At 44.4% G+C, this 24811-nt stretch overlaps 2 protein-coding genes across 2 annotated transcripts; one reads left to right on the forward strand and one right to left on the reverse strand.

Annotated features, from left to right (window-relative positions):
• The first annotated feature begins 1990 nt into the window (after nucleotides 1–1990).
• Nucleotides 1991–4191, forward strand: LOC124000370 (serotonin N-acetyltransferase-like). Its single transcript, XM_046306682.1, has 4 exons — nucleotides 1991–2083; nucleotides 2560–2846; nucleotides 3151–3305; nucleotides 3480–4191. The coding sequence occupies exons 2-4, from the start codon at nucleotides 2696–2698 to the stop codon at nucleotides 3894–3896; spliced, it is 723 nt and encodes a 240-aa protein (XP_046162638.1). The 5' UTR covers nucleotides 1991–2083; nucleotides 2560–2695; the 3' UTR covers nucleotides 3897–4191.
• A 6348-nt stretch (nucleotides 4192–10539) lies between these two features.
• On the reverse strand, nucleotides 10540–24152 carry LOC124000207 (envoplakin-like). The gene is made up of 21 exons (XM_046306411.1): nucleotides 24001–24152; nucleotides 20976–21075; nucleotides 20598–20752; nucleotides 20216–20339; nucleotides 19784–19915; nucleotides 19642–19683; nucleotides 19199–19468; nucleotides 18978–19073; nucleotides 18773–18883; nucleotides 18524–18670; nucleotides 18249–18403; nucleotides 18060–18157; nucleotides 17736–17908; nucleotides 17448–17626; nucleotides 17160–17298; nucleotides 16817–17010; nucleotides 15099–15249; nucleotides 14901–14984; nucleotides 14680–14787; nucleotides 14467–14559; nucleotides 10540–14355 (listed from the first exon to the last, which is right to left on the reverse strand). Exons 1-21 carry the CDS (start codon nucleotides 24042–24044, stop codon nucleotides 10858–10860), a joined length of 6093 nt encoding a protein of 2030 aa, XP_046162367.1. The 5' UTR covers nucleotides 24045–24152; the 3' UTR covers nucleotides 10540–10857.
• Nucleotides 24153–24811: the final 659 nt, after the last annotated feature.

Here is a 24811-nt window from a genome sequence, read left to right on the forward strand (position 1 = left end):
TAACTAATCCTAGAGCACACACTTGGTTTGGTTTGGCTCAAAATGTCATATGGGTGGAAGGGTTTTAATGTACTGTATAATGAATCTAAAAGGATGCTTAAAATGACTCTACTTGAAGGTCTGCTGACTGCAGATGTAACATTATCTTCTCCCATTCTGATTTCAATCTTCCATGTCTGTGCCTGTACCTGACTTTGATATGGCTTTAGATAAAGAAAGGTTTGTTTTATTTGTCACATGCACAAGTACAGTGAAATGCTTAACTTGAAAGCCCTACCCAACAGTGCAGTAGTATATACCTCAGGTACGGTAGCTCAGTAGTATATATATAAAAAAGTATAATTCATAAGAAGAAAAAAAACAAGGGGGAAAAAACAAGAAAGAAGAAAGAAGAGAGGAAGCTATATACAGCGTCAGTGCCAGTACCAAATGTACAACGTACAGAGATACTGGAGTATTGAGGTAGATAGGAAAATGTAGGCAGGGATTAAGAGAAAGGGACTGGAAGCAGGATAAATCATTTGTTATTATAATATTAAACATACTGTATGATACCTTTTACCCCATACATACCTATCTACCTACCTAATCCTCATTTGCCAGGCTCTGCTGGTGGTGTTGACAAGGTCACAGACCATGCATACAGAAGTTTAAGCACATATCCAAATTGAGAGATTAGCTATGCAAATTCTTTCAATGTGGCCCGTTCTGGGACACCTCACTGCTCTTTATGCAGTGGGAGGGGTCCCCCTAGTGGATTTACCTTAACCAGTCATTGCAGTTCAAGTGGTGGAAGTTCTGACATAGTACTTGCACATTTGTTTCTATGGTACAACAGTAGTACTGTATAAAATCTTATGATAGCTCACTTTCATTATTTGTATGTTTGGTTGCATTGATTCACTAGCATACTGGTATCCAGGTTACGAAATAAATGACAAGCCATTTGAATTAAACTACAATCCCTTATCATATTGCCATCTGAATATCAAAAACCTGCATTTGAATCACTTCAGGTACGGTAGCTCATGCTAGACTGTGTATACTGAGTATCATCTCCCCTCAAACGAATATAATCTCTCCTCAACCGAACAGACAAGCGGACATCCATTGCTGACCCTAGTGACTGTTATGTAATATGTATAAAAAACAACCGGTCTCAACACATCTGAGTGGAGTAATTGCAATTGTGTTGAACTACTGTTATCTTCTCTATCCTGTACCCTTGGCTGATAGGGTGGACTGTGGAGTGACTACATCATAGTACTGTTATTAATATTCAAATACTGCTGTAGTCTTCTCATTGCATTCATGTCCTTTTTTATGTCATCATTCCCGTGTAGGAGAGAGATCTATATTTTTCCAGGGTTTCATTTAGTAAGAACCACAACGAAATACATGAATCATGATGTATCGACTGTCTGAATTGTAATAAAATTCCAAAATTCTTCAAGAGAATCTGTCTTGTTTGTCATTAGCAACCATCTTTTCCAGAGAGCATTAACAATGTTAATTGTCTTTTTAGTTTTTATATAAAGTGAAAATGATAATCCAGTGTTTAATATTGTCCATTACAGCTGTTGTGTATTTGAGGGTGTATTAAAGTTCTGCTTGTAGGACCCGACTAATCTTATCTTTATGATAGCAGTGTTCCAATGTCAGTACTGCTGATAGCTTCTCTCCCTCTAACCATGGATACCCATTCTAAATATCCACCTGTTGAGAGAGTAACCACAAAATAATATCATTTGTAGGCCTATACTAAGGAGACCGGTATAGAGAACTTGGCTGGAGCAAGAGTTGACCACAATTACCCCATGCCTACTATATCTCCCAAATATACAGGATAATATCCACTTTGCCATGTGTCAGTCAAACTCAAGGGATGACGATAGAAGCTAATACGCCGAGTTGTGGAAACAACTTCTATAATCTGTCACGTGACATAGTAATAGTCACTGGCTTTATAATGAAGAGGTGTACGTCTTTCAGGGCACGCAAGAGAGAGAGGAGGGAGGAGAAAGAGAGGGTGAGATAAGACAATAAGGCAGGTAGAGAGAGTGATCGGATGAGATTGCATCAGGTAAGAAAAGCAACGTTATTTTCAGTTACAGTGCTCTTGTTGGTTACCATATAAATTCAGAGTATCTGCATATGAGTATCTGCATATGAGTATCTGCATATGAGTATCTGCATATCATGGCAAACAAATATCGAATGGCAGAGGAAAAAACATATTGTAAATTCATTACATTCAGTGTGTTAATTCTCTATTTTGTGGTACATTAATTATCTATTCTGTGGTACATTAATTCTCTAGGCAAGTAATAAACAGGTTGTCACAACACTGCCATTTGTGCGTAAAGCAGCTGACCTCAGGTCGCTTAATGTCTGGTTCTAGTTAATTGCTCTCCACTCTCCATCGCTTCAAATGCTATTATTTCGTTCATGAGCACCGACGTCGTACTATTCATATTATAAATGGTCAAATGACTCACATATACATGGACCACATCCTATAAATACGGATTCTACTCCCTCTTGGTCATCTGTGCACAGGCTGTCCCAACAAGAGGAGGAAACTGAAGATTAGCCTTCGTGTAACAGCCAATAGAGAAGACTTGTGCAAACAAACAACAATAGAAGGAACGGAAGAATATCGAAGTAATCCAACCGGAGTTATAAAAGTTGTAAAATGTCTCTAGTGGGCGCCTTGCCTTTCCTGAAACCGCGCCTATCCCCTTCTGTTTCTCCTGGGCGCCAAAGAAGACACACACTGCCAGCAAGCGAGTTCCGACCGCTCAACACGCAAGATGCCATCAGCGTGTTCGAAATCGAGAAAGAGGGTAAGTTGTCCATAAATTCAGTTATAAATTTTTGTATGTATTATGTGTTATGAATTAATGGCACGAATATACAATGTATGAGCGTTATCAGGGGTACTCACATCGCGCGTAAAACTCGTACCCACAGCCTCTCATTGGGCTTTACGCACGTTGACTGGGCGCGCCAATCTGTCTCTTCCTTTCCATAACACTTTGTATTAATCCCTTGTCATAGGTTTAATGCACTGATACGGATCCGCCTTGGCATTCTTAATTACAGTGAGTTCAAGGATGATGAAAACGTGTCTCTCTTTTCCTCCGCCAGCCTTTATCTCTGTGTCAGGAGACTGCCCGCTCCACCTTGATGAGGTGCGTCATTTCCTCACGCTGTGTCCAGAGCTGTCCATGGGCTGGTTTGAGGAGGGGAGACTAGTAGCCTTCATCATTGGGTCCCAATGGGACCAGGACAGACTCACCCTAGTAAGACACTTCTATGATGTTATATACTATTGATTCATAGGTCATTTACTCTATATCTTACTGTGTTTTTATTAGCTCACTGATATTTTTTCTCAATCAGATGCTCTGACATCACCATACATATTCTTGAATGAACTCTACTTGAGCTACATTTGCATTTTTCCTTTGCTGCAGGACGCCCTAACTCTTCACAAGCCCAAAGGTTCCACAGTTCATATCCATGTGCTGGCGGTCCACCGGACCTTCCGGCAGCAGGGCAAGGGCCCCATCCTGATGTGGCGCTACCTGCAGTACCTACGCTGCCTGCCCTATGTGCGCCGTGCAGTGCTCATGTGCGAGGACTTCCTGGTTCCCTTCTACCAGAAGTCTGGCTTCAAGGTGCAGGGCCGCTGTTCCATCACGGTGGCATCACTGACCTTCACAGAGATGCAGTACCCTGTGAGGGGCCATGCCCTGATGCGGCGCAACAGTGAAGCTATTGGTTTTCCTCAGACTGTGTTATTATTGGAGGAACCGATTCAGAGGAGTAAGTCTGCATTGTTATTGGAGGAACAGACTCAGAGGACTGAGCCTGAGTCTGCTGATGTGTAAATCTTTTTTTTACTCAGTTATATAGTAGATTCCTGTTGTACATATCAACTATGATGTAAAATAAAGTGATGTAAACATTTACATTTATATCTAAGAGGGTAGTCTAAAGTGCACACCATATATGCATGACCAATGCAGGGAGTCTTTAAGCTTTATTACAATGTTTTAATTTCAGATACCTAACATTAGTTAATATGTGAATATTTCAATGTTAACTAGCTACATGCTAATGAATGTTAGAACAAATATTGTGTGACTTCTGTCTGTGTGAGATTATATTTTTACTGCAAATGTTCCCGTTTTATTTATTGTAAGTTTTGTCTGACGGTTTGGGTTGCAAGCCCCCTCCTCTCTGACGGTATATTACATTTACATTACATTTAAGTCATTTAGCAGACGCTCTTATCCAGAGCGACTTACAAATTGGTGCATTCACCTTATGACATCCAGTGGAACAGTCACTTTACAATAGTGCATCTAAATCTTAAAGGGGGGGGGGGTGAGAGGGATTACTTATCCTATCCTAGGTATTCCTTAAAGAGGTGGGGTTTCAGGTGTCTCCGGAAGGTGGTGATTGACTCCGCTGTCCTGGCGTCGTGAGGGAGTTTGTTCCACCATTGGGGGGGCCAGAGCAGCGAACAGTTTTGACTGGGCTGAGCGGGAGCTGTACTTCCTCAGTGGTAGGGAGGCGAGCAGGCCAGAGGTGGATGAACGCAGTGCCCTTGTTTGGGTGTAGGGCCTGATCAGAGCCTGGAGGTACTGAGGTGCCGTTCCCCTCACAGCTCCGTAGGCAAGCACCATGGTCTTGTAGCGGATGCGAGCTTCAACTGGAAGCCAGTGGAGAGAACGGAGGAGCGGGGTGACGTGAGAGAACTTGGGAAGGTTGAACACCAGACGGGCTGCGGCGTTCTGGATGAGTTGAAGGGGTTTAATGGCACAGGCAGGGAGCCCAGCCAACAGCGAGTTGCAGTAATCCAGACGGGAGATGACAAGTGCCTGGATTAGGACCTGCGCCGCTTCCTGTGTGAGGCAGGGTCGTACTCTGCGGATGTTGTAGAGCATGGACTGACGTCACTGACTACCAGGCTTTAGCAGCTCAACCGTGCCTCTTTATCTCTATTAGTGGGCATTAGGTATACTGTAAACGTCTGAGGACTTACAAGAGGATCCTTTCATTGGACTGCCAGTAGATCTAGTGACTTAACAGTCTGTCCAAGCACACACGAGGAATAGGATCCTTTCATTGGACTGCCAGTAGATCTAGTGACTTAACATGCCCATTTTCACACAATGACAAAAGTAGGCTACATCCACACCAATTTGGATTCATCTGTTACTGAAACTCTATTAATTTCCCTTTGGGTCAAATGTGCAGAGCGTTAATCAAACCATGTAATATCTTCTTCTTACTCCACCAGAACCTGTCTTACCCTTGAAACCAATCATATCTTTAATAAATATGTTTTTGTACTGTTTTTGTTATTAAAGAATATAATAAAGATGATAATGTATTAACGTTCTGAGCATGTTCAATTTGCATGACTTCAGTATAATAATTAAATTTACTGTTGATTCATTGAACTATATTTATTCATAAGAATGTACAACATCATACGCATACTTTGGCTGAGTTTACACATGCAGCCCAATTCTGATCTTTTGCAAAATTATTGGTCCAATAAGTGGAAAAAGATCCGAATTGGGCTACCTGTGTAAACGCAGCCTACCATTTTTCACGACCCAGAACTAAAGCTTGCGTGAACATGGCCAGCTACTGGACAGCAAAGACTACTGGACAGCAGCTTTCAATCTATAGCTAGAGGACTCCTCATATCTCCAGGCGACTTCAACCTACTTACGTCTACCTTCGGTTAATTTCTTTCCACCTCTTTCTTCCCCTCCTTGCCTCTTCTGGCTTCACCCTTTCCCGGACCCCTCCCACTCACAAGGCAGGCAATACGCTTGACCTAATGCTTACTAGAGGCTGTTCGCCTACTAATCTCACTGCAACCCCCCTCCAGGTCTCAGATCACTATTTTGTTTCCTTTTCCTCTGACCCAACCCACTCAGCCCCTACCCAGATGGTCATGTGCCGTCACAATCTTCGCTCTCTCTCTTCCACTACTCTATCCTCATCTATCCTATCATCTCTCCCTTCTGCTAAATCTTTCTCCCTCCTGTCTCCTGATTCTGCCTCTTCAACCCTAGTTTCCTCCCTTTCCGTATCTTATGACTCGTACTGTCTACTTTCCTCCCGGCCGGCTCAGCCCTCCCCTCCAGTTCCATTGCTGAGAAAATCATTGCGATCATACAGAACTGGGTGAAAATCGAGGAAAGCTAAACTTCTGGAGGACCAATCCTCCTTTCATTCCCTCCTCTCTACATTTTGCTCCTCTGTATCCGCTGCGAAAGTCACTTTCTATCACTTCAAATTTCAAGCTTCTTCCTCTAACCCTAGGAAACTATTTTCCACCTTCTCCTTCCTCCTTAATCCTCCACCCCTTCCTCATCCCTCTCTGCAGATTACTTTGTCAACCACTTTGAAAATAAGGTTGATGACATCAGCTCCTCATTCACTCAGCCTATTGAGTCTATTGGTCCCACTGACACAGAACAACTATGCTACGCATTGACCTCTTTCTCCCCTCTCTATCACCCCCCCCCCCCCCCCCTTCTCCTGACCATCTCTGTGGAGACCTTCTCACTTCCCTCATCAACTCATCCCTGGCCACTGACTGCCTCCCCTCTGACTTAAAAATGTCCGGAGTCTCTCCCCTCCTCAAGAAACCAACACTTGACCACTCTGACATCAAAAACTATAGACTGGTATCCCTTCTTTATTTTTTTTCCAATACAGTTTAGCATGCTGTCTCTGACCAACTCTATCGCTAGCTCTCTCAGAATGTCAGTCAGGCTTCAAGACAGGTCCCTCAATTGAGACTGCTCGCTTCTGTATCAGTGCGGCTCTCCTCACTGCCAAAGCTGACTCTCTCTCCTCTGTTCTCATCCTCCTCCTAGATCTGTCCACTGCCTTTAACACAGTGAACCATCAGATCCTCCTCTCCACCCTCTCAGGGCTGGGCGTCTCAGGCTCTGCACACTCTTAGATTGCATCCTACCTGACAAGCCGCTCCTACCAGGTGACATGGAGATAATCTGTGTCTGCACTACATACTCTCACTACTGTTGTCCCCCAGGGCTCGGTTCGAGGCCCTCTCCTTTTCTCTCTATACACCAAGCCACTCGGCTCCGTCATATCCTGACATGATCTCTCATATCATTGTTATGCGGATGACACTCAACTACTTTTCTCCTTCCCCCTTCTGACACCCAGATGGCGACACGCATCTTTGCATGCCTGGCAGATATCTCAGCTTGGATGTTGGCCCACCACCTCAAACTAAACCTTGACAAGACGAAGCTGCTCTTCCTCCCAAGGAAGGCCTGCCCACTCCAAGACATCTCCATCATGGTTGACAACTCTGTCCCCCTCCCATAGTGCAAAGAACCTTGGTGTGACCCTGGACAACACCCTGTCGCTCTCTGCAAACATCAAATAAGTGACCCGCTCCTGCAGATTCATGCTCTACAACATCCATCGAGTATGACCCTACCACACACAGGAAGCAGCGCAGGTCCTAATCCATTCACTTGTCATCTCCCGTCTGGACTACTGCAACTCACTGGTGGCTGGGCTCCCCACTTGTGCCATCAAACCCCTGCATCAAACCCCTGCAACTTATCCAGAATGCCACAGCCGTGCTTCTACACCTGCATTGCTTGCTGTTTGGGGTTTTAGGCTGGGTTTCTGTACAGCACTTTGAGATATCAGCTGATGTACGAAGGGCTATATAAATACATTTGATTTGATTTGATTTGCCTGTGTTCAACCTTCCCAAGTTCTCCCATGTCACCCCGCTTCTCGGCAGGCTCCACTGGCTTCCAGTCAAAGCTCGTATCCACTACAAGACCAGGGTGCTTACCTACAGAGCAGCAAGAGGAACTGCTTTTCCCTACCTTCAGAATATGCTCAAACCCTACACCCCAACCCGAGTGCTCTGTTCTTCCACCTCTGTGGTTGTCCCACCTAGCTATTTTTAAGATGAATGCACTAACTGTATGTCGCTCTGGAAAAGAGTGTCTGCTAAATTACAAAAATGTAAATATAAAGTGCAGGGGCTAACTTTTGACTCAAATTGAAAGTTACAGATTGTCATAATTCCTGACTGTGCATTTTGGTGAGGGTGAAATAGTAATATTTTGGAATTCAGTGGAAATAAAGCACTGACTGCCATATATTAGTGTTGTCTTTTTACGTTAAGTGTATTATTACACCTGCTTAAATTGATAATTTATTTATTGGAGAGAAGGCAAAGCCTTCCAGAGTACATTTTCCCTATTTAGGCATACTGTCACCCTGTCAGTCTTCTTCCACAGACCTGCCAGGTGAACAACTGAACCCACACAGAAGGGTAAATCTGGCACAAGGAAATAAACTCCCCTCACTCCTTTATTTAGAACCAGATCTACAAATTAAGCTCAATTATAACATGATCCGATTTTTCATCCTACAATTTTATCATGACAAATTCTTTAAATCCCATCTACAAAGGAGAGACAACCACCACCATACATGTCAACAAAGCCATGTAAACACTGCTATGGTGTGTTTGAACTAATTCTAGCCACAGATCACCTAATTCCATCCTTTTGGTTAGAAATGTGTGCATTTCCCCTTGCTGCTCTGGATGTAATAGTGTTGGGATATTTTCTAGCCGTTAGTGAGGAGTGCTGCTGTACGATGTGTTTGCTGAGGTCACAGCAATGAAAGAAGGTCGACTCCCCCAGCCATCAGTGTTAGAAGCGTGAGCGGCACTAAATTGTATTCAATGAAAGACAGGTGTCAGTGATGCCTATTCATCCCAACAGTGGAAACAGAGTGGTGCAAATGCTTCCTCTTGTGTGCAGTGGACACAGGATCAGTGCCAAAGACCGTGGTATGGCATTATGGCAATAATCACACAGTAATACAAAGGGGTCTGCAATTACTTTCGTCATCCATTATGCTTTGTTTACAATGACTGAAAACAACTTACTGTCACACCCTGATCTGTTTCACCTGTCTTTGTGCTTGTCTCCACCTCCTCAGTGGTTCACACCATTGGGCTGTCGATTATTGTTCCAATGTCCGTTGGTCGTGTGAGTACCTGTGCTGTGTTTTGGCTTTCGTGCCGCTTGTATTGCACAGATGATTTACGGGTCGCGTCCCGGTGTATTCATTCAAGGTACTCCTCGCTCTTTTGTTTTGGTTTCTACCCTGTGTTTTGTATGTGTGTTTGTTTGGTCTTCGTCCCCATGCCTTTACATGACACTCTGTAATTTGAGTCAATAAAAAACCCTATTACGCATTCCTACGACTGTCTCCCGATCCCTTTATTCCATCGTGACACTGCCTGCCATTCTGTATGTTTCGGACTCTGCTCTGGATTACTGACCTCTGCTTGACCTGTCGTTTGCCTGCCCCGTTTGTGTAATAAACTTTTGTTACTTCGAACTGTCTGCATCTGGGTTTTCTCCTGAGTCGTGATACTTACTGTACATTCATTGAGGTGGACGGACGATTCCATGCCACACCGTCTTCCGTACTGCTAGTGAATGAGTGAGTTGTCGTCATAATGTACACCATAATTTGTGTAGTTTCAGTCATGACAGCTATTCAGACAGCATGGACAAACCAACAAAGTGGTCCCTTAGACCTTTGACTGCTGTTTAAAAGAACAGTATTACAATGATCAATGTGCCAACCAGGGCATTCAAGTTGTTGCTGGATAGATTTTTCTCAATTTTGGAATTTAGGGATCATCTACCACAGCATGGAACCACAGTAAGTCATTTCACCAACCAGTGCAAAATACAATGTAACATTTGGACCTAATGGAAAAAATTCACCATTGTCAAATGCATTCTTCTCATAGCTAGGCTGTGTTTTGTATTCACTCTGTTTTTAATCCCTATATCATTTTAACCAGTTATGGCACCAGGTCACTAATTTTACAACCTCATTTTACGACCCCACTTACAGGAGGGGGCCACTTCCTCCCCCAGGCAGGCTCATGTCCAGTAATGCCATAAAGCCCTGTCTGTAACCAACTAATCTGTTTACTAGACATCCCATCAGAGGGGACTCTCACCAGTCCCGACAACACCTTTCACCTCTCACCAGGACAAGGGGAGGGACATTTACATCTGTAGATCCTTATTTACTGGCATAGCGGCCCATTCCGGTTGGACACACAGCAGCACAGAAGCTCTCCAGATTAAATCTACTGTGTATTTCATTAGCATGCTACCTTGTTGTATGGTTCTGCCATCTTGTGAGAATGTCAAAACACGGACCTCCTCATGTTATCATGTGGTCTCAGCTGGGTCACAGATGTGAAATTGATTTGATTCATTTTTCACTTTTTCTATTATTGTTGCATTGTTTAAAGGTGAACATGCAAGTAAGAATGTCATTGTACTGTGTACAGTACACCACAATGTGTTCCTGTCCATATGACAAATAAACAACTTGAACTTCAATAATTACCATCATATAGGAGTAATCATACACAGAGACCAACACTTGTTTTGAAAAATGTAATGAGTGCTTATTTGGAAGTTTATTGGAAGAAATGGCTCTCACAATACTGAAAAACAAATCAAAGAAAGCTCTTCACCAAATATTAATTTAAATTATGTGTACAGCAACTCTTGAGAATCATAGCATCAATAAAGAACAGGTAAATGTGTACAGTACAACCTAGACATTTTCTGACTTATAAACTATAAAATATAAAAATGTTCTACCTTTACCATAAAGACATAAGAACATGTGTTTGTGTTGTTGTGATGTGAATTTCTATTTAGCACCTGGATCTGTAGCATCTCTCTAGATCTGGCACGTGTGTCAGCCACATGTCTAGACTTGGCTGTAGGAGCCAGGGAATCGATAGTTGGAGTATGATGGTGCATCTTTGGAGTCACCGCTGGAGGCTGCAGGGAGCAGCAAGAGCCCTGTAGTGACATCTTTTTTGCAGCGATCCATTGCCTCCTTGTACGAGATCTTCTCTTTCGTGATGGGGTCAATCAACTCTTTGGTGTGGGCAGACTTGTCTTGGAGGTTCTTAGCTACTGTGCTGTTGATTATCTTGGTGTTAAGAGCATCTTGGACACTGATGCGACCAGCTTTATGGGGGTTCACCAGCCCCCCAGTCAGGTACTGTGCTTCCATGTACCTCACGGCACTATCCTGAGGTATCCAGCCTTTCTCAGCCGCTTGCCCTACTGCGAGACGCTCCTTAGTCACAGGATCCTCCACTCCAGTGAAGGCCTTCTGAGCATTCAGCAGCAGATGCATGTGACTTTTGTCAATGAGACCCAGCTCAACTGCTTTGTGAACAGAGAACTTGTCCTTTCGGTTGAGGTCGACGATGCCACCCGTGGCTGCCTGTGCCTCCAGGAGCTTCTGGGCTGTGGTTGGGTCAATAAGGTTTCGAGTCAGGGCACTACGTACAGACATACGACTGTTGGTGGTGGAGTCCAGCACCCCAGAGATTGGGAAGAGCTCATCACCACTAGAAATATTCAGGTTGCTACTGCTGCCATATCTATTGTTTGTTAGACTTGAGTAGGAAGACCTTAGTGATGATGGCATTGTGCTCAAAGAAGATGACGCAGTGGTATTTGTCGGTGTCCTTGGTGTTGCGATTGGACCAATGTAAGGCTTTGGTCTGGAATCCCCAGCGACCAGGAGGGCAAATTCTGAGATAGGCATTTTACCCTCCTTGTAGCGGTGCAGATCGGACTGAGTCAAGCGGCCATCCTTTAGAGCATTCTTGACAGAGAACTGCTTTCCACTCTTGCGATCCTGCAGAATCGAGGTCTCCCCATCTGGACCCATTGAGGTGATCTCCTCCCAGTCACATTCTAGCTCCTGAAGGTGGATGTACTGGTTGCGGTCAATCAGACCCTCTAAGTAGGCATCATATGGTGACATGTCTTTGCCAGTCTCGGGGTCAAGAATGCTGATTCTAGTGGAGAGGTTGGTCTCTCTGGTGTGTGTCTCAGAGTGGTCATCTTTCTTAAGATTGTTCTGCAGCTCCATAATGTAGGTCTCCTTTTGGTGTATCCGGTCTTTTTCATCCAGGATGTCCTTCTCTAGACGTTGTACCTCAGAATCCATCTTGAAGCCCCTTTGCCTGTTCATCTGGTTTCTCTCACTCATCAGCTTGGATTGCAGCTGGAACGATATGCTTAAATCATGTTTCTCAGACTCCAAAGTCCTCAGTGTTTTGAGGAGATTTTCCTTCTCTCTCATCAGGGAATCTCTATTGAGGGTGATGCTTGTTTCTTCATGAGAGGTGCTTGACTTTGTGGTCTGGAGCCGGGTCACTTTGGTATTAAGTCTCTGGATTTCATCTTCTTGATCCCGTCTGGAACTTCTTTCCTGCAACACTAGATCTCTGAGATGGTCCCTCTCAGCCTCCACATTCTGGTCCTTCTCCACCCGAATCACCTCTTTATATACAGTCTTTTCAATGGACTTTTCCTTGCGCAAGATATCCAACTTGATCTTCAGGTTTCGGATGTCCCTTTCCAATCGACTGATGTTGGTTTCCTCCATATCCATGTCTGTGCGTAAGCCACTGGTTAGTTTCTCAAGCTTGGGGTCTCTCTCCACTTTGAGAACTTCCTCAATAATGATCTTCTCCGCAATGGGTTGAGGGGTATTGTCAAGCTCAAGGATGCGAGATTTGATCTGTCTAAGCTCTGTTTCTACTTGGATTTTCTTTTGCCGGTCGTCCATCAGTGCCAAGTTTCTCTCTTTCTCCTCAACCATGACTCTCAACTGTCGAACTTCCAATTCCAGTATTCTACGGGATTTAACCTCTTCATCCAAGTTCTTGTTCAGCTTTTCATACTCCAGGAGTTGTTTTGGATCCTTCTCAAGACGCACCACTTCCTGCATCACAATCTTCTCCTCTGGTTTCTGCCTTTCCACCATGATGTACTTGTTCTGCAGGTCAAAGACAGTTTCCTCCATGTTGCGTCGTTGCTGGATTTCCTCCCTCACATCTCTCCTCAGACGGTCAGCCTCCTTCTCCAGTAGGGGGTCATTTTCGTATTTGACTACCTCTTTGTTTACAAGCTTTGTCTCTAACTTAGACTTTTCGACCTTCCATTCATCTCTCTCTTTGCGCAGGCGGCTCAGCAGATCCAGGGTGCTGTCATATGAGACCCGCAGAAGTGAAACCTGGTCATTCAACCTCTTGATTTCCCTGATGACCTCTGGGCTCTTCTCCTCTTTAATCACTTCCTGGGTCACTTCCTTGTACTCCGACTTGGGTTTCTGGGAACGCAGAATTTTAAGATCTACCATAACTGAGTCGATTTCTTTCTCCAGATCAGCGTGGTTTCGATTAGAGTCGTGCAGCTCTTTCCTTAGCCTCACCAGCTCCACCTCTGTCTCAGGGTCCACCCTGTAGATCTCATTGACGATCTCCTTGACCTCAAGCTTGGGCCGCACCTTCTCCACTTCACTGTAGCGGATCTGGAGGATGGTGAGTTCCTTCATCAAATCACTGTTCATCTTGTTCTCCTCTTCCAGGCTGGTGTGGATAGTCTTAACCTCATCAATGAGTTTTGGGTCCTGTTCCACCCTCTTCAGCACCTTGGTAACAATCTTAGGCTGGATAGTGGGAATGATCCTCTCAAGTGTGTTGATTTGGCTCCTAGTGCGGAATATGTCATCATTGAGGGACTTGGATCTTAACCCCTCCTCTGAGATCTCGGTCTGAAAGGTCAGAACTGCTTTCAGCATCTCCGGGTCCTTCTCTAGTCTCACCACCTCCTTTTTCACTACTCGCTCTTTGATAGTCGGTCTCTTCTGTGCCAGAACTGTGATCTCAGTCTTCATGTGGACCGTCTCTGTATCTCTCACCTGGACCTCCTGCTCCAGCTTGCGCATCTCCTCTCTCAGCTTGGTGGCCTCCTTGTCAAGCTGGGGGTCCCTCTCAAACTCAGTCAACACCCTGGTCAACAGCCTAGGTGTGACATTTGTCAGCTCAGTCTCCCGGCGGATGATATTCTCATTGACAACCTTTATCTCTGTCTGGGTGCCAGAGTGTTTTATAGTCTCATCTTGGATTCGACTCTTCAGGGACACCAGGTCACACTCTAGTTTGGGGTCACGGTAGTACTGCACAACTTCCCTCTCCTCCATTCGTTCCACACCTCTACGGCTTTTCAGTGAAATAAACCTCTTTCTGTATGTTGCTAGTTCATTCTCAGCATGGGAGCGCCTGGTGGTCTCATCCGCCAGCTCTCTCTTTAGAATGTCTGTTTCCTCCAGGTCTTTCTGCTGGCTCTGCAGCTGCCGCTGCTGTTTCACCTCCACCTGGCTCACCTTCTCTTCATTCTGTTCAGAGCAGGTAACAGTGGACAATATAGTTTAACCTATACAAGTGTTTTTTTATAAGGAATTATAGAATCCACTGTGTTGATGTTTTACAAAGTAATTGTGTCATACCTGGGCAATTATGTTCTTAGCGAATCCCATCTTGTTGAGAAGCTGATCATTCTCTGCAGATACCTCTGAGTAGAGATTCAGTAGAGCTCTTTCCTGAAACAGAAACATACAGCCTCTAGTCAGATCATGGATCTTGAATCAATGCCCAAACTTGAATGCAAATTAAGTCAACTATAGGATGAGGATTGTTGCAGTCTCTCAGGTCTACAATACCTTTTTAAGCACAGCGTCAGCCATGGCGGATGTGTGACGTCTTTTGCTATCTTCATCATCCACATCTTTCAGTGTACCCCGGTACTTATCAGATTTGGCCTCATACTCCTACGAGACATGGTGAATATTTATTTTCTCTTTTAAGAGCAACATTGACCAAAAACCTTCAACTGACATTTTTAATGGTAGCTCTGATTATATGTATTTTTTTTGAAACTCACATTGAGGACATTCTGCAAGTCACGGGACTGTTTCACTGCTAGGCCCACATCATCTGATTTCCTTTTTATGTCCTCCACCACTCTCTGAAAAGAAAGCAAACACACAATAAGAACAAGAGAATGTACTGCAGAAAACTAACGATGTTCATAGCAGGGACAATTTTTGAGATAAAATAACACAAAAATAAACCCACAAACCTTCTGAGAGTTCTGCTTGGAGTTAATTTGAGAAAGTCCATCACTTGGATTGATCGTATTATTAGGCAGGTTGGTCAAAAATAAGTTCAATGATTGGACAGAGCTCTGGAAGCCTTGATTCTTATTGGTTGCCTCTTGTAGCAGAACCGTTCTATAACAATAGATTTTTTATTAAGCATCTGTATATCATAGACCACAGAAGTAACCACAGACACAAGACATATATAACTGTGACATAAAAACTCAGAAAAAAATAACGTCCTCTCACTGTCAACTGCGTTTATTTTATGTGTAAATATTTGTATGAACATAACAAGATTCAACAACTGAGACATAAACTGAACAAGTTCCACAGACATGTGACTAACAGAAATGGAATAATGTGTCCCTGAACAAAGTGGGGGTCAAAATCAAAAGAAACAGTCAGTATCTGGTGTGGTCACCAGCTGAATTAAGTACTGCAGTGCATCTCCTCCTCATGGACTGTACCGGATTTGCCAGTTCTTGCTGTGATATGTTACCCCACTCTTCCACCAAGGTACCTGCAAGTTCCCGGACATTTCTGGGGGAAATGACCCTAGCCCTCACCCCCCGATCCAACAGGTCCCAGGTGTGCTCAATGGGATTGAGATCCGGGCTCCTCACTGGCCATGGCAGAACACTGACATTCCTGTCTTGCAGGAAATCACGCATAGAACGAGCAGTATGGCTGGTGGCATTGTCATGCTGGAGGGTCATGTCAGGATGAGCCTGCAGAAAGGGTACCACATGAGGGAGGAGGATGTCTTCCCTATAGCGCACAGTGTTGAGGTTGCCTGCAATGCTGTGAAACACCGCCCCAGACCATGACGGACCCTCCACCTCCAAATCGATCCCAATCCAGAGTACAGGCCTCAGTGTAACGCTCATTCCTTAGATGATAAACTTGAATCCGACCATCACCCCCGGTGAGACAAAACCACGACTCGTCAGTGAAGAGCACTTTTTGCCAGTCCTGTCTGGTCCAGCGACGGTGGGTTTGTGCCCATAGGCGATGTTGTTGCCGGTGATGTCTGGTGAGGACCTACCTTACAACAGGCCTACAAGCCCTCAGTCCAGCCTCTCTCAGCCTATTGCGGACAGTCTGAGCACGGATAGAGGGATTGTTGGTTTCCTGGTGTAACACGGGCAGTTGTTGCCATCCTGTACCTGTCCCGCAGGTGTGATGTTCGGATGTACCGATCCTGTGCAGGTGTTGTTACACGTTGTCTGCCACTGCGAGGATGATCAGCTGTCTGTCCTGTCTCCCTGTAGCGCTGTCTTAGGCGTCTCACAGTACAGACATTGCAATTTATTGCCCTGGCCACACGTGCAGTCCTAATGCCTCCTTGCAGCATGCCTAAGGCACGTTCATGCAGATGAGCAGGAACCCTGGGAAACTTTCTTTTGGTGTTTTTCAGTCAATAGAAAGGCCTCTTTAGTGTCCTAAGTTTTCATAACTGTGACCTTAATTGCCCACCATCTGTAAGCTGTTAGTGTCTTAACAACTCTTCAACAGGTGCATGTTCATTACTTGTTTATGGTTCATTGAACAAGCATGGGAAACAGTGTTTAAACCCTTTACAATGAAGATCTGTGAAGTTATTTGGATTTTTATTAATTATCTTTGAAAGACAGGGTCCTGAAAAAGGGCCGTTTCTTTTTGCTGAGTTTAGCTGTGTGACAGATTGGGTTCTCACCTCTCCTGTAGCTGACTGTTGACGTTGGCACAGCGGTTCTTCAGGTGTTTGACCTCTGTCTGCTGGCGGCGGATGTCTGGGCAGTACTCATGGAAGCCCTTCTGCAGGGAGCTGCTCAGCTGCTCTGTGGACTCCAAGTCCCTGCTCAGCTTCAGCATCTCGTCCTGCTTTAACGCTACATCCTTGCGCATGTTCTGTTTGTAGGACAAGCGAGAAACACATGGGACTGATCAAAGAGGATGGGTCAATCGAAACAAAACACTCACTGCAACTTGAAAGAGTCCATCATAATGACATGATGTGTGATGAACTTTAAGTAGTCATATGACTGAAATACTGTTACCTGAAGCTTCTGGATGCGTGTCTGGAGGACATTGGGAACATCAGGGATGGCAGCATCTTCAGCCAGCTGCTCCTCAAAGCCAGAGACTGAGTTGTCCACCGTATTGATCTGCCTCTCCAAGAACATGGAAGCTGTGGCTCTGTTCAAGATTTTTTTAAATTGTGAGTGAGAATAATCTTGAGCAATTGGATGTAAATAAAATAAAAACAAGCAAAAAATCAGAACATATAGCTAACACAACCTTTACATAGGTTTTTATTTATTTCACATTGTAAACTAAATTCTTACTTTTTGTTGTACAGGTCACAGAGGACGTTGGTGTCGTCAAACTTGTTATTAAGACCACTCAGTTTGAGGGACAGGGCGGAGGTGGTGGGCCCAAGGGGCTTCTGAGCCAGGATGGGATCCATATCTCTCTGGACCGCTGCCTTCTCTGCCTCCAGGTTCCTAACAGTCAGGGTGGCCCTCTGCAGGGCAAAACACACCATGGATATCACACTCTGGAACCACACTGTCCATTATAATGATGCTATGTAGCAGGCTGCAGTGGTCTGAAATAAAAAACAATCCCTTCACCTCATGCTCCTTCAGCCTGTTGGCCAGGTCACATGTGGGGTCACTGCGATCCAGAGGGGCCCTCAGCCGGCTCAGAATGTCCTTCTCACTGTGGTCCAGGTTCTTGCTGATCTTGTCCAGCTGGCTGGCCAGCACTGTGGTCTTTGGGTCCACTGGGGCATTAGCCACAGGGGCTGAGGACAAGCAGAGGGCACAGTGAGAAATAAGGGGACAGGAGAGGGCCACACTGAGTCTAGTCCCCTGTATCGACTAGGGTCCCACTGTGAGTTCAAACTAAGTGATATCTGCTAAAGTTCTTAGCAAGTGGAGTGATGTTCCACTCACCTGCTCTCACTGAGCGCACCACCTCCACACCGGGGCTCCTCAGGGAGGCCATCAGAGTAGTTCTCTTTCTCTTCAGGTTAGAAAGCTCTCTTTCCAGACTGGACACACAAACACACATTACAGTTTGCCTGGGATGGTGGTTAAGTTTTGGGTCATTGTAATAAGGAGTCTTTTTTTCTCTCTCTTTACCTTTCCACTTTCTCAAGTGCCTCCGTGTCTGGCGGTGGGACCAGGAAGCAGGCCCCAGGCAGGGTTTTGGTCTTCCCAGTGCTGGTCTGGACCTCCCAGTTCTCATCGTCTAAGTTGGACTTTAGCATGAGCTTCTCTGCTTGAGATACTGAGTCCTAAGGGTGACAGGAGTTTGCATCATTATATTGTGCTACAGCTGTCAATTGACAGGACATTAGCTTGCCCTTTAACTTCTCAGAACTCTCACAATGCTATTCTATGAAGCTATTTTCTACCTGTCCATTGGTCCATTCACACAGGGACACCACAGGGGTGGGTTTGGTGGGGCGGAGGCGCCGCAGCTTCAGAGGGGCGATGGTGCTGCTGAACTCCCTCAGGGCTACTAGGCGCTGTTCGTTCCTCTCTATCGCTCTCTCATCACCCTGAGGATATGAGGTACAGAAGATATTAGAGAACAGATTGAAATAATGCTGTACGTCATAGAAACGACTGAACTTAGATACAAAGAATAAACCAAATCTCACCTCAAGCTGTAGCAGGATCTCTGGGTTGTTCTTGTTGTTCAGTGATTTGGGGTCCAGATTAGAGTTGAGTCTCTTCATGGACTCAGACAAGGTCTCTACATCCAGTTGGTACTGTAGGTAGGAACACACATAGGAGCAATGTTACATTGAGCCATGACAACGAGCCATAAGAAACGTCCTTTCCCAGGGTTAAGAGCCGACATACCTTCCTGTAGTTGTCTATGTTGTCAAGGTGTACCTCCTGGCAGATACACAGGTTTAGGAAGCTCTGCCACTCGTTCTGCAATGCGTCGCTGTGTGCCTGAGACAAACCAAGCATATTGCCCCATGGAGGATCAGAGTAGATGATGTGGTGAGTAACTCAATGTCCTATACTTCAGCTATTACAATGGGAAAGGTTTATATTTTGTAGCCATATAAACATACCCGTATTGTGGAGCTGGCAGGGTGCTTCATTTCAACGAGACGATCCCCATCCATCTGTAGCTGGTTGGTCTCGCTCTCATGTGTTAGCAGAGTGTTGTTTTTGAACTTCTCATACTCCATGCGCACCCCTGGGGGGTCCAGCATGCGGTCGCTCCAGTCCTTCCTGAGGATCCTCTCCTGGTACTCGCTCAGGTAGACCAGCTCCTTACTGCAGCCCTGCATGTAGTCATACAGAGAGGCCAGGTACCTGTGTCTCCACAGGGAGGCCTCCTGCACCACACAGCATGTGGAGAGACAGATCAGTCACACCTGGACTATCTTATAGTCTACGATGGTTGAAGGTTCAAATACAACCACAACAGTGTAGCATTCTGAGCCCCTTTGACATGTCAGAGCCATACTTTAATGCACACACAGATGTATTACATAACTTCTGGACTCACCAAGAGATCTGTGTACTGTCTCTGAATGGTAGACAACTTTGCCTGTGGACAGAAAACAAACCATGATAATCATTGTTTCGAGTTTATCCCTAGTTTTGGTGAGATTCAGAATGAAGAAAGCAGAGTGCTTTGTAGTCGTTACCGGAGAGCCAGTGCTGCTGCGGTTCATTTGGGAGCCGTAGGCCTCGATCTCCTGGTGCAGGATGTTATGAGAGGCAATCTGCTTCTCCACATCAGACAGGTTGGGCCCGTACCTCTCTGCACATATCTGCTTCTATAACACACAACACACAGGTATAGTAAATCCTCTAGAGTTCAGCTGTATGTTTACCTCAACCACATGTCTTGTTAACTTTGCTTGGCTGTTTTCCCCCTGGGGATAATAACGTTTTGTACCACTACTACTACATTCAGAAAGATATGTTCCTCCAAGCAACTAGGAGCTAATACCAAAGGTTTGGTTGCACCAGCAGAAAGCAGTGGTCAACCAAAGGTGTTATATAATGGCAGGACAGTACCGTCTACGGTCATACTGGTCTTGAAGAGAGTGTTACCAAGGATATGGCAGGCTCACCTGTTTCTCCTCCAGCACCTGAGACCAGTCAATCCTGGGAGTGAGCTCCACCTCCTGCACTGCCTCATACAGGTCCCGGTACATGGTACAGTCCTTGGACCAGCGGTCATGGAGGTTTCTCACACTGAGGACCAGAAAAGAAGGAGAAATAAGAGGCATATTGAAAGAGGGAAAGAGTGTGTGTGTGTGTGTGTGTGTGTGTGTGTGTGTGTGTGTGTGTGTGTGTGTGTGTGTGTGTGTGTGTGTGTGTGTGTGTGTGTGTGTGTGTGTGTGTGTGTGTGTGTGTGTGTGTGTGTGTGTGTGTGTGTGTGTGTGTGTGTGTGTGTGTGTGTGTGTGTGTGTGTGTGTGTGTGTGTGTGTGTGTGTTCTTGCTGGAACTCACTCAATCTCTATCTCTCCAGCCTGTGGGTGTGAAAGCTTCTTGGCCCGGTCCACATCCAGGAACAGATCCTTCAGCAGCCCCTCAGCCTCAGCTAGGATCTCTGTATTCTCCTTCTGGTGCAGTAAGGGCCTGTCCTTCTTGTCATTCACTGTGTCCTGGAACAGAAACGGAAAGCCACTCATCATGACACATTTGTGTTGAATTGCACATTGATAAAATATCTGTGGGGGGATTGAAAAGTTTTTACTTGATCAAGTGGAATTAAGGGGTGCATATTTCATTAAGTTGGGCATTGTAACGTGTTAGGCAAAAGTGTATGTATAACTGTGTAATTACATACACAGGCAGTGTGTGGGTAGGGATGGTAGGACCTCTTACCACAGCCATCAGCTCCTCAGAGCGCAGCACATTCTTCTCCACCTGGTCTGCATTGCTCTGCATGCGCGCCACCAGCACAGCCACATCATTACCTTGGCTCCTGGGAAGAGAAAATACAAACCTCCATTCACATCAGTGTAATTGGCACATTGTTGAAACCAGTAGGCCTATCTAAGAGAGATCAGTAGAGCAACCTGAATGTTCAGGAACCAGACTCCAGGTTTGGTAGAATAATCTAAATGAAAACCAGACTCCAGGTTTGGTAGAATAATCAAAATGAGAACCAGACTCGAGGTTTGGTAGAATAATCAAAATGAGAACCAGACTGCAGGTTTGGTAGAATAATCAAAATGAGAACCAGACTCCAGGTTTGGTAGAATAATCCAAATGAGAACCAGACTCCAGGTTTGGTAGAATAATCAAAATGAGAACCAGACTCCAGGTTTGGTAGAATAATCAAAATGAGAACCAGACTCCAGGTTTGGTAGAATAATCAAAATGAGAACCAGACTCCAGGTTTGGTAGAATAATCAAAATGAGAACCAGACTCCAGGTTTGGTAGAATAATCAAAATGAGAACCAGACTCCAGGTTTGGTAGAATAATCAAAATGAGAACCAGACTCCAGGTTTGGTACAATAATCAAAATGAGAACCAGACTCCAGGTTTGGTAGAATAATCTAAATGAGAACCAGACTCCAGGTTTGGTAGAATAATCTAAATGAGAACCAGACTCCAGGTTGGTAGAATAATCAAAATGAGAACCAGACTCCAGGTTGGTAGAATAATCAAAATGAGAACCAGACTCCAGGTTTGGTACAATAATCAAAATGAGAACCAGACTCCAGGTTTGGTACAATAATCAAAATGAGAACCAGACTCCAGGTTTGGTACAATAATCAAAATGAGAACCAGACTCCAGGTTTGGTAGAATAATCTAAATGAGAACCAGACTCCAGGTTTGGTAGAATAATCTAAATGAGAACCAGACTCCAGGTTGGTAGAATAATCAAAATGAGAACCAGACTCCAGGTTGGTAGAATAATCAAAATGAGAACCAGACTCCAGGTTTGGTACAATAATCAAAATGAGAACCAGACTCCAGGTTTGGTACAATAATCAAAATGAGAACCAGACTCCAGGTTTGGTAGAATAATCAAAATGAGAACCAGACTCCAGGTTTGGTAGAATAATCAAAATGAGAACCAGACTCCAGGTTGGTAGAATAATCAAAATGAGAACCAGACTCCAGGTTGGTAGAATAATCAAAATGAGAACCAGACTCCAGGTTGGTAGAATAATCAAAATGAGAACCAGACTCAGGCAGAACAAAAAGTATTCCTCAGCCCCTCCCATCCAACTCCACAAAGGACTGTCAATCATCTACACTCATCTAGCAATCAACACATCTTTAAGTCTGTATGTTCTTGTACTTATTGTTCTGTCATTCCTACTCGTAGTCGCTGTTATGAAAGTCAGCTATTTATTCGTACACACCCTCACATTGATGGATTATTGAGGAGTGTCCTCAGGAATGTACAGTGAATGGGTGACATAGCACATGGAATTCTACTGATGTCCCCATGAATCGCTTTGATCCAAGTTAATAGCTGATGAATGCAATTCCATTCCAATGGGACATTAAATGAATAGTGATAGTGGGGGGAGAGATTTACTGTTTTAACATTGTGGTATCCAGTATCTCATACATGCCTTGTTGACAGTTCTGAGTCATTAAGGCAACTGCTTATCTCTGTTAGTATATGTGGTAAAATGACAAAGTCCACATAGCTGTAGAAGCCATCTAGGTTTGGCAGACACATCCTTTCATACCCTGTCACATCCTAAAGAAGTTTAAAAGGAGTTAGATAATGTATAGCTACGGTACCAAAGCAAACAGCACACACACATGTCAGGGTGAGTAGGAGTGTGACAGGCAGACACTAAAGGGAAACCTAAAAGTTATATTATTATTATTATTATTATATTACTAAAAGTCACCCTGCTGGTTCTATAAGATAGAGAGCTGAAAAGGATCCAGACTCTACACCCTGTAGCACCAAGACACACCCCAGTATAGGAGTGATGTGGAGGGTGTTCCTGCATGTGGTGAGGGACACAGTGTTCAGTGATGTAAAGGAACTGAAACATAATCCTCAGATTATTGATTTATCAAGGCACACTTGAAAGGAACATAGTACATATTTCACAAAAACATATAATCTATTAATCTCTCAGCAACTTTGTATATACACAAATCTGATAGAACCTGTTTAAGCAACAGAACACACAGTACATACCCTCTTCTCTACATAAACATAAATCCTGAGTGTTCCAGCGATGTACCAAAACACATTCCACATCTGCTGTCTGTCACTCACTTCTGTGAGATCACACTTCTTCAAACAGTGTTTTTATGTGCTCTGGGCTCTTTGTTACCGGGCCAGGCCACCTTTGTGTAACATAGTATTATCCATCAGAGCTATTGTTGCTCTGTTTACATAATTAGTCAGAGCAGCCATCTTTGAATACTGAGAGCAATGTGGAAGATCAATGCACCTTAATGTCACACCCCATTGCTAAAGGCACACATCAGTGGTTACATACAACACAGTCCAAAAACCAGTGAGATTACTCTTTTCTCAGTAAAGTTAACAGATTGTGACAGTTACTACAGAAATGATTGTCTTGTCTCATCATCAATCAGCGGCAGATAAGATTGATTTTACACTTATGTAAGGTAGTAATGAGACGATACTAAGGGCTCATAGATCAAATCTGATATTTCATCTAAATCATCTCCTGCATTTTCATGGAAAACTGCAGACTCTTAAAATACACTATCATTCCAAGTTGGACATAGAAAAGACCAGTCAACAAATGCCCACATGTGCAGTGGACTAGATTCCAGGTCGCCCCTACAGGGAATACAAGCAGGCTGAGATGAAATGAAAAAGAGAAATAAGAGACAGAAAAGAGAAGGAAACATGACACATCAAAGTTCAGGCAACGGAGGGCAAACTCACTGGGCCACTTTCACCAGGTCGTACTCCTTCTTCTTGCTGAACATCCTGGGAGGCTGTGCGTTCTGTCAGTCCCAGTGCAATTACCTTACTCCTCACTGTACCTCTCTCTCTAGCCGTGTCTCCTCTCTCTAGTTAAAGAGCAGCCACCTGCCTCAGCTCCACCCCAATGAACAGGTGTGTCATCATGAAGGCACTAGACCAGAGGAACAGACCGGGTAGACCTGTTCCTCTCTCCTGTTCTCCATCCCACTCTCTCTCTCTCTCTCTCTCTCTCTCTGTCTCTCTCTCACTTTCTCTCCATTCCTACACACCTGCATTCCTTTCTTTTAATATATTTACTTTGTCTTACCTGGGCATAATCAATAAAGATAGTTTTGTTATAGACAATGTTGAATAGGCACTGCTTTTCTAAATCAAGGGAATCAACACTAAGAGATACACATGATTATAACAGTGTGATTCCTCATTGGTAGACTTCCAATGGAGAAACACTGGAATGTGGCAGGGCCAGTCCCCTGTTAGATTCCAGGGTGCTACTCGCTCACATTTACTGACTTCAATCTAAATTCATTCCCACCTTGAAACATTGGAGATTGAATTATCTAGTAATGACATTAAACCACTGATTAGTTGTCATTACAACCAGAATATCTAGATTCTAGACATATTTGGGATGAAATGCCAGAACACCAAAAGGCTATAGTGTAATGCCAAACAATGCCCAAAGTTCACACGGCATGAAAACATATCCAACAAGAATCGTAATAGTTACTACTACATACACCTGTATTGAAGGTTGGGCACACCACAT

Source organism: Oncorhynchus gorbuscha, linkage group LG16 (assembly GCF_021184085.1).
Source record: "Oncorhynchus gorbuscha isolate QuinsamMale2020 ecotype Even-year linkage group LG16, OgorEven_v1.0, whole genome shotgun sequence".
Taxonomy (NCBI): Eukaryota; Metazoa; Chordata; class Actinopteri; order Salmoniformes; family Salmonidae; genus Oncorhynchus; species Oncorhynchus gorbuscha.

What these genes read in the sequence shown, in the direction of transcription:
- LOC124000207 (XM_046306411.1), bottom strand. Translation starts at nt 24,044, where the DNA reads ATGTTCAGCAAGAAGAAGGAGTACGACCTGGTGAAAGTGGCCCA. An exon ending in ACAGGCTGAAGGAGCATGAG is followed by an intron (nt 17,627 to 17,735) that starts GTGAAGGGATTG and finishes TTTGCCCTGCAG; the next exon opens with AGGGCCACCCTGACTGTTAG. An exon ending in AACAGTCAGCTACAGGAGAG is followed by an intron (nt 15,250 to 16,816) that starts GTGAGAACCCAA and finishes CTATTGTTATAG; the next exon opens with AACGGTTCTGCTACAAGAGG.
- LOC124000370 (XM_046306682.1), top strand. Translation starts at nt 2,696, where the DNA reads ATGTCTCTAGTGGGCGCCTTGCCTTTCCTGAAACCGCGCCTATCCCCT. An exon ending in GTTCGAAATCGAGAAAGAGG is followed by an intron (nt 2,847 to 3,150) that starts GTAAGTTGTCCA and finishes TTCCTCCGCCAG; the next exon opens with CCTTTATCTCTGTGTCAGGA. An exon ending in ACCAGGACAGACTCACCCTA is followed by an intron (nt 3,306 to 3,479) that starts GTAAGACACTTC and finishes CCTTTGCTGCAG; the next exon opens with GACGCCCTAACTCTTCACAA.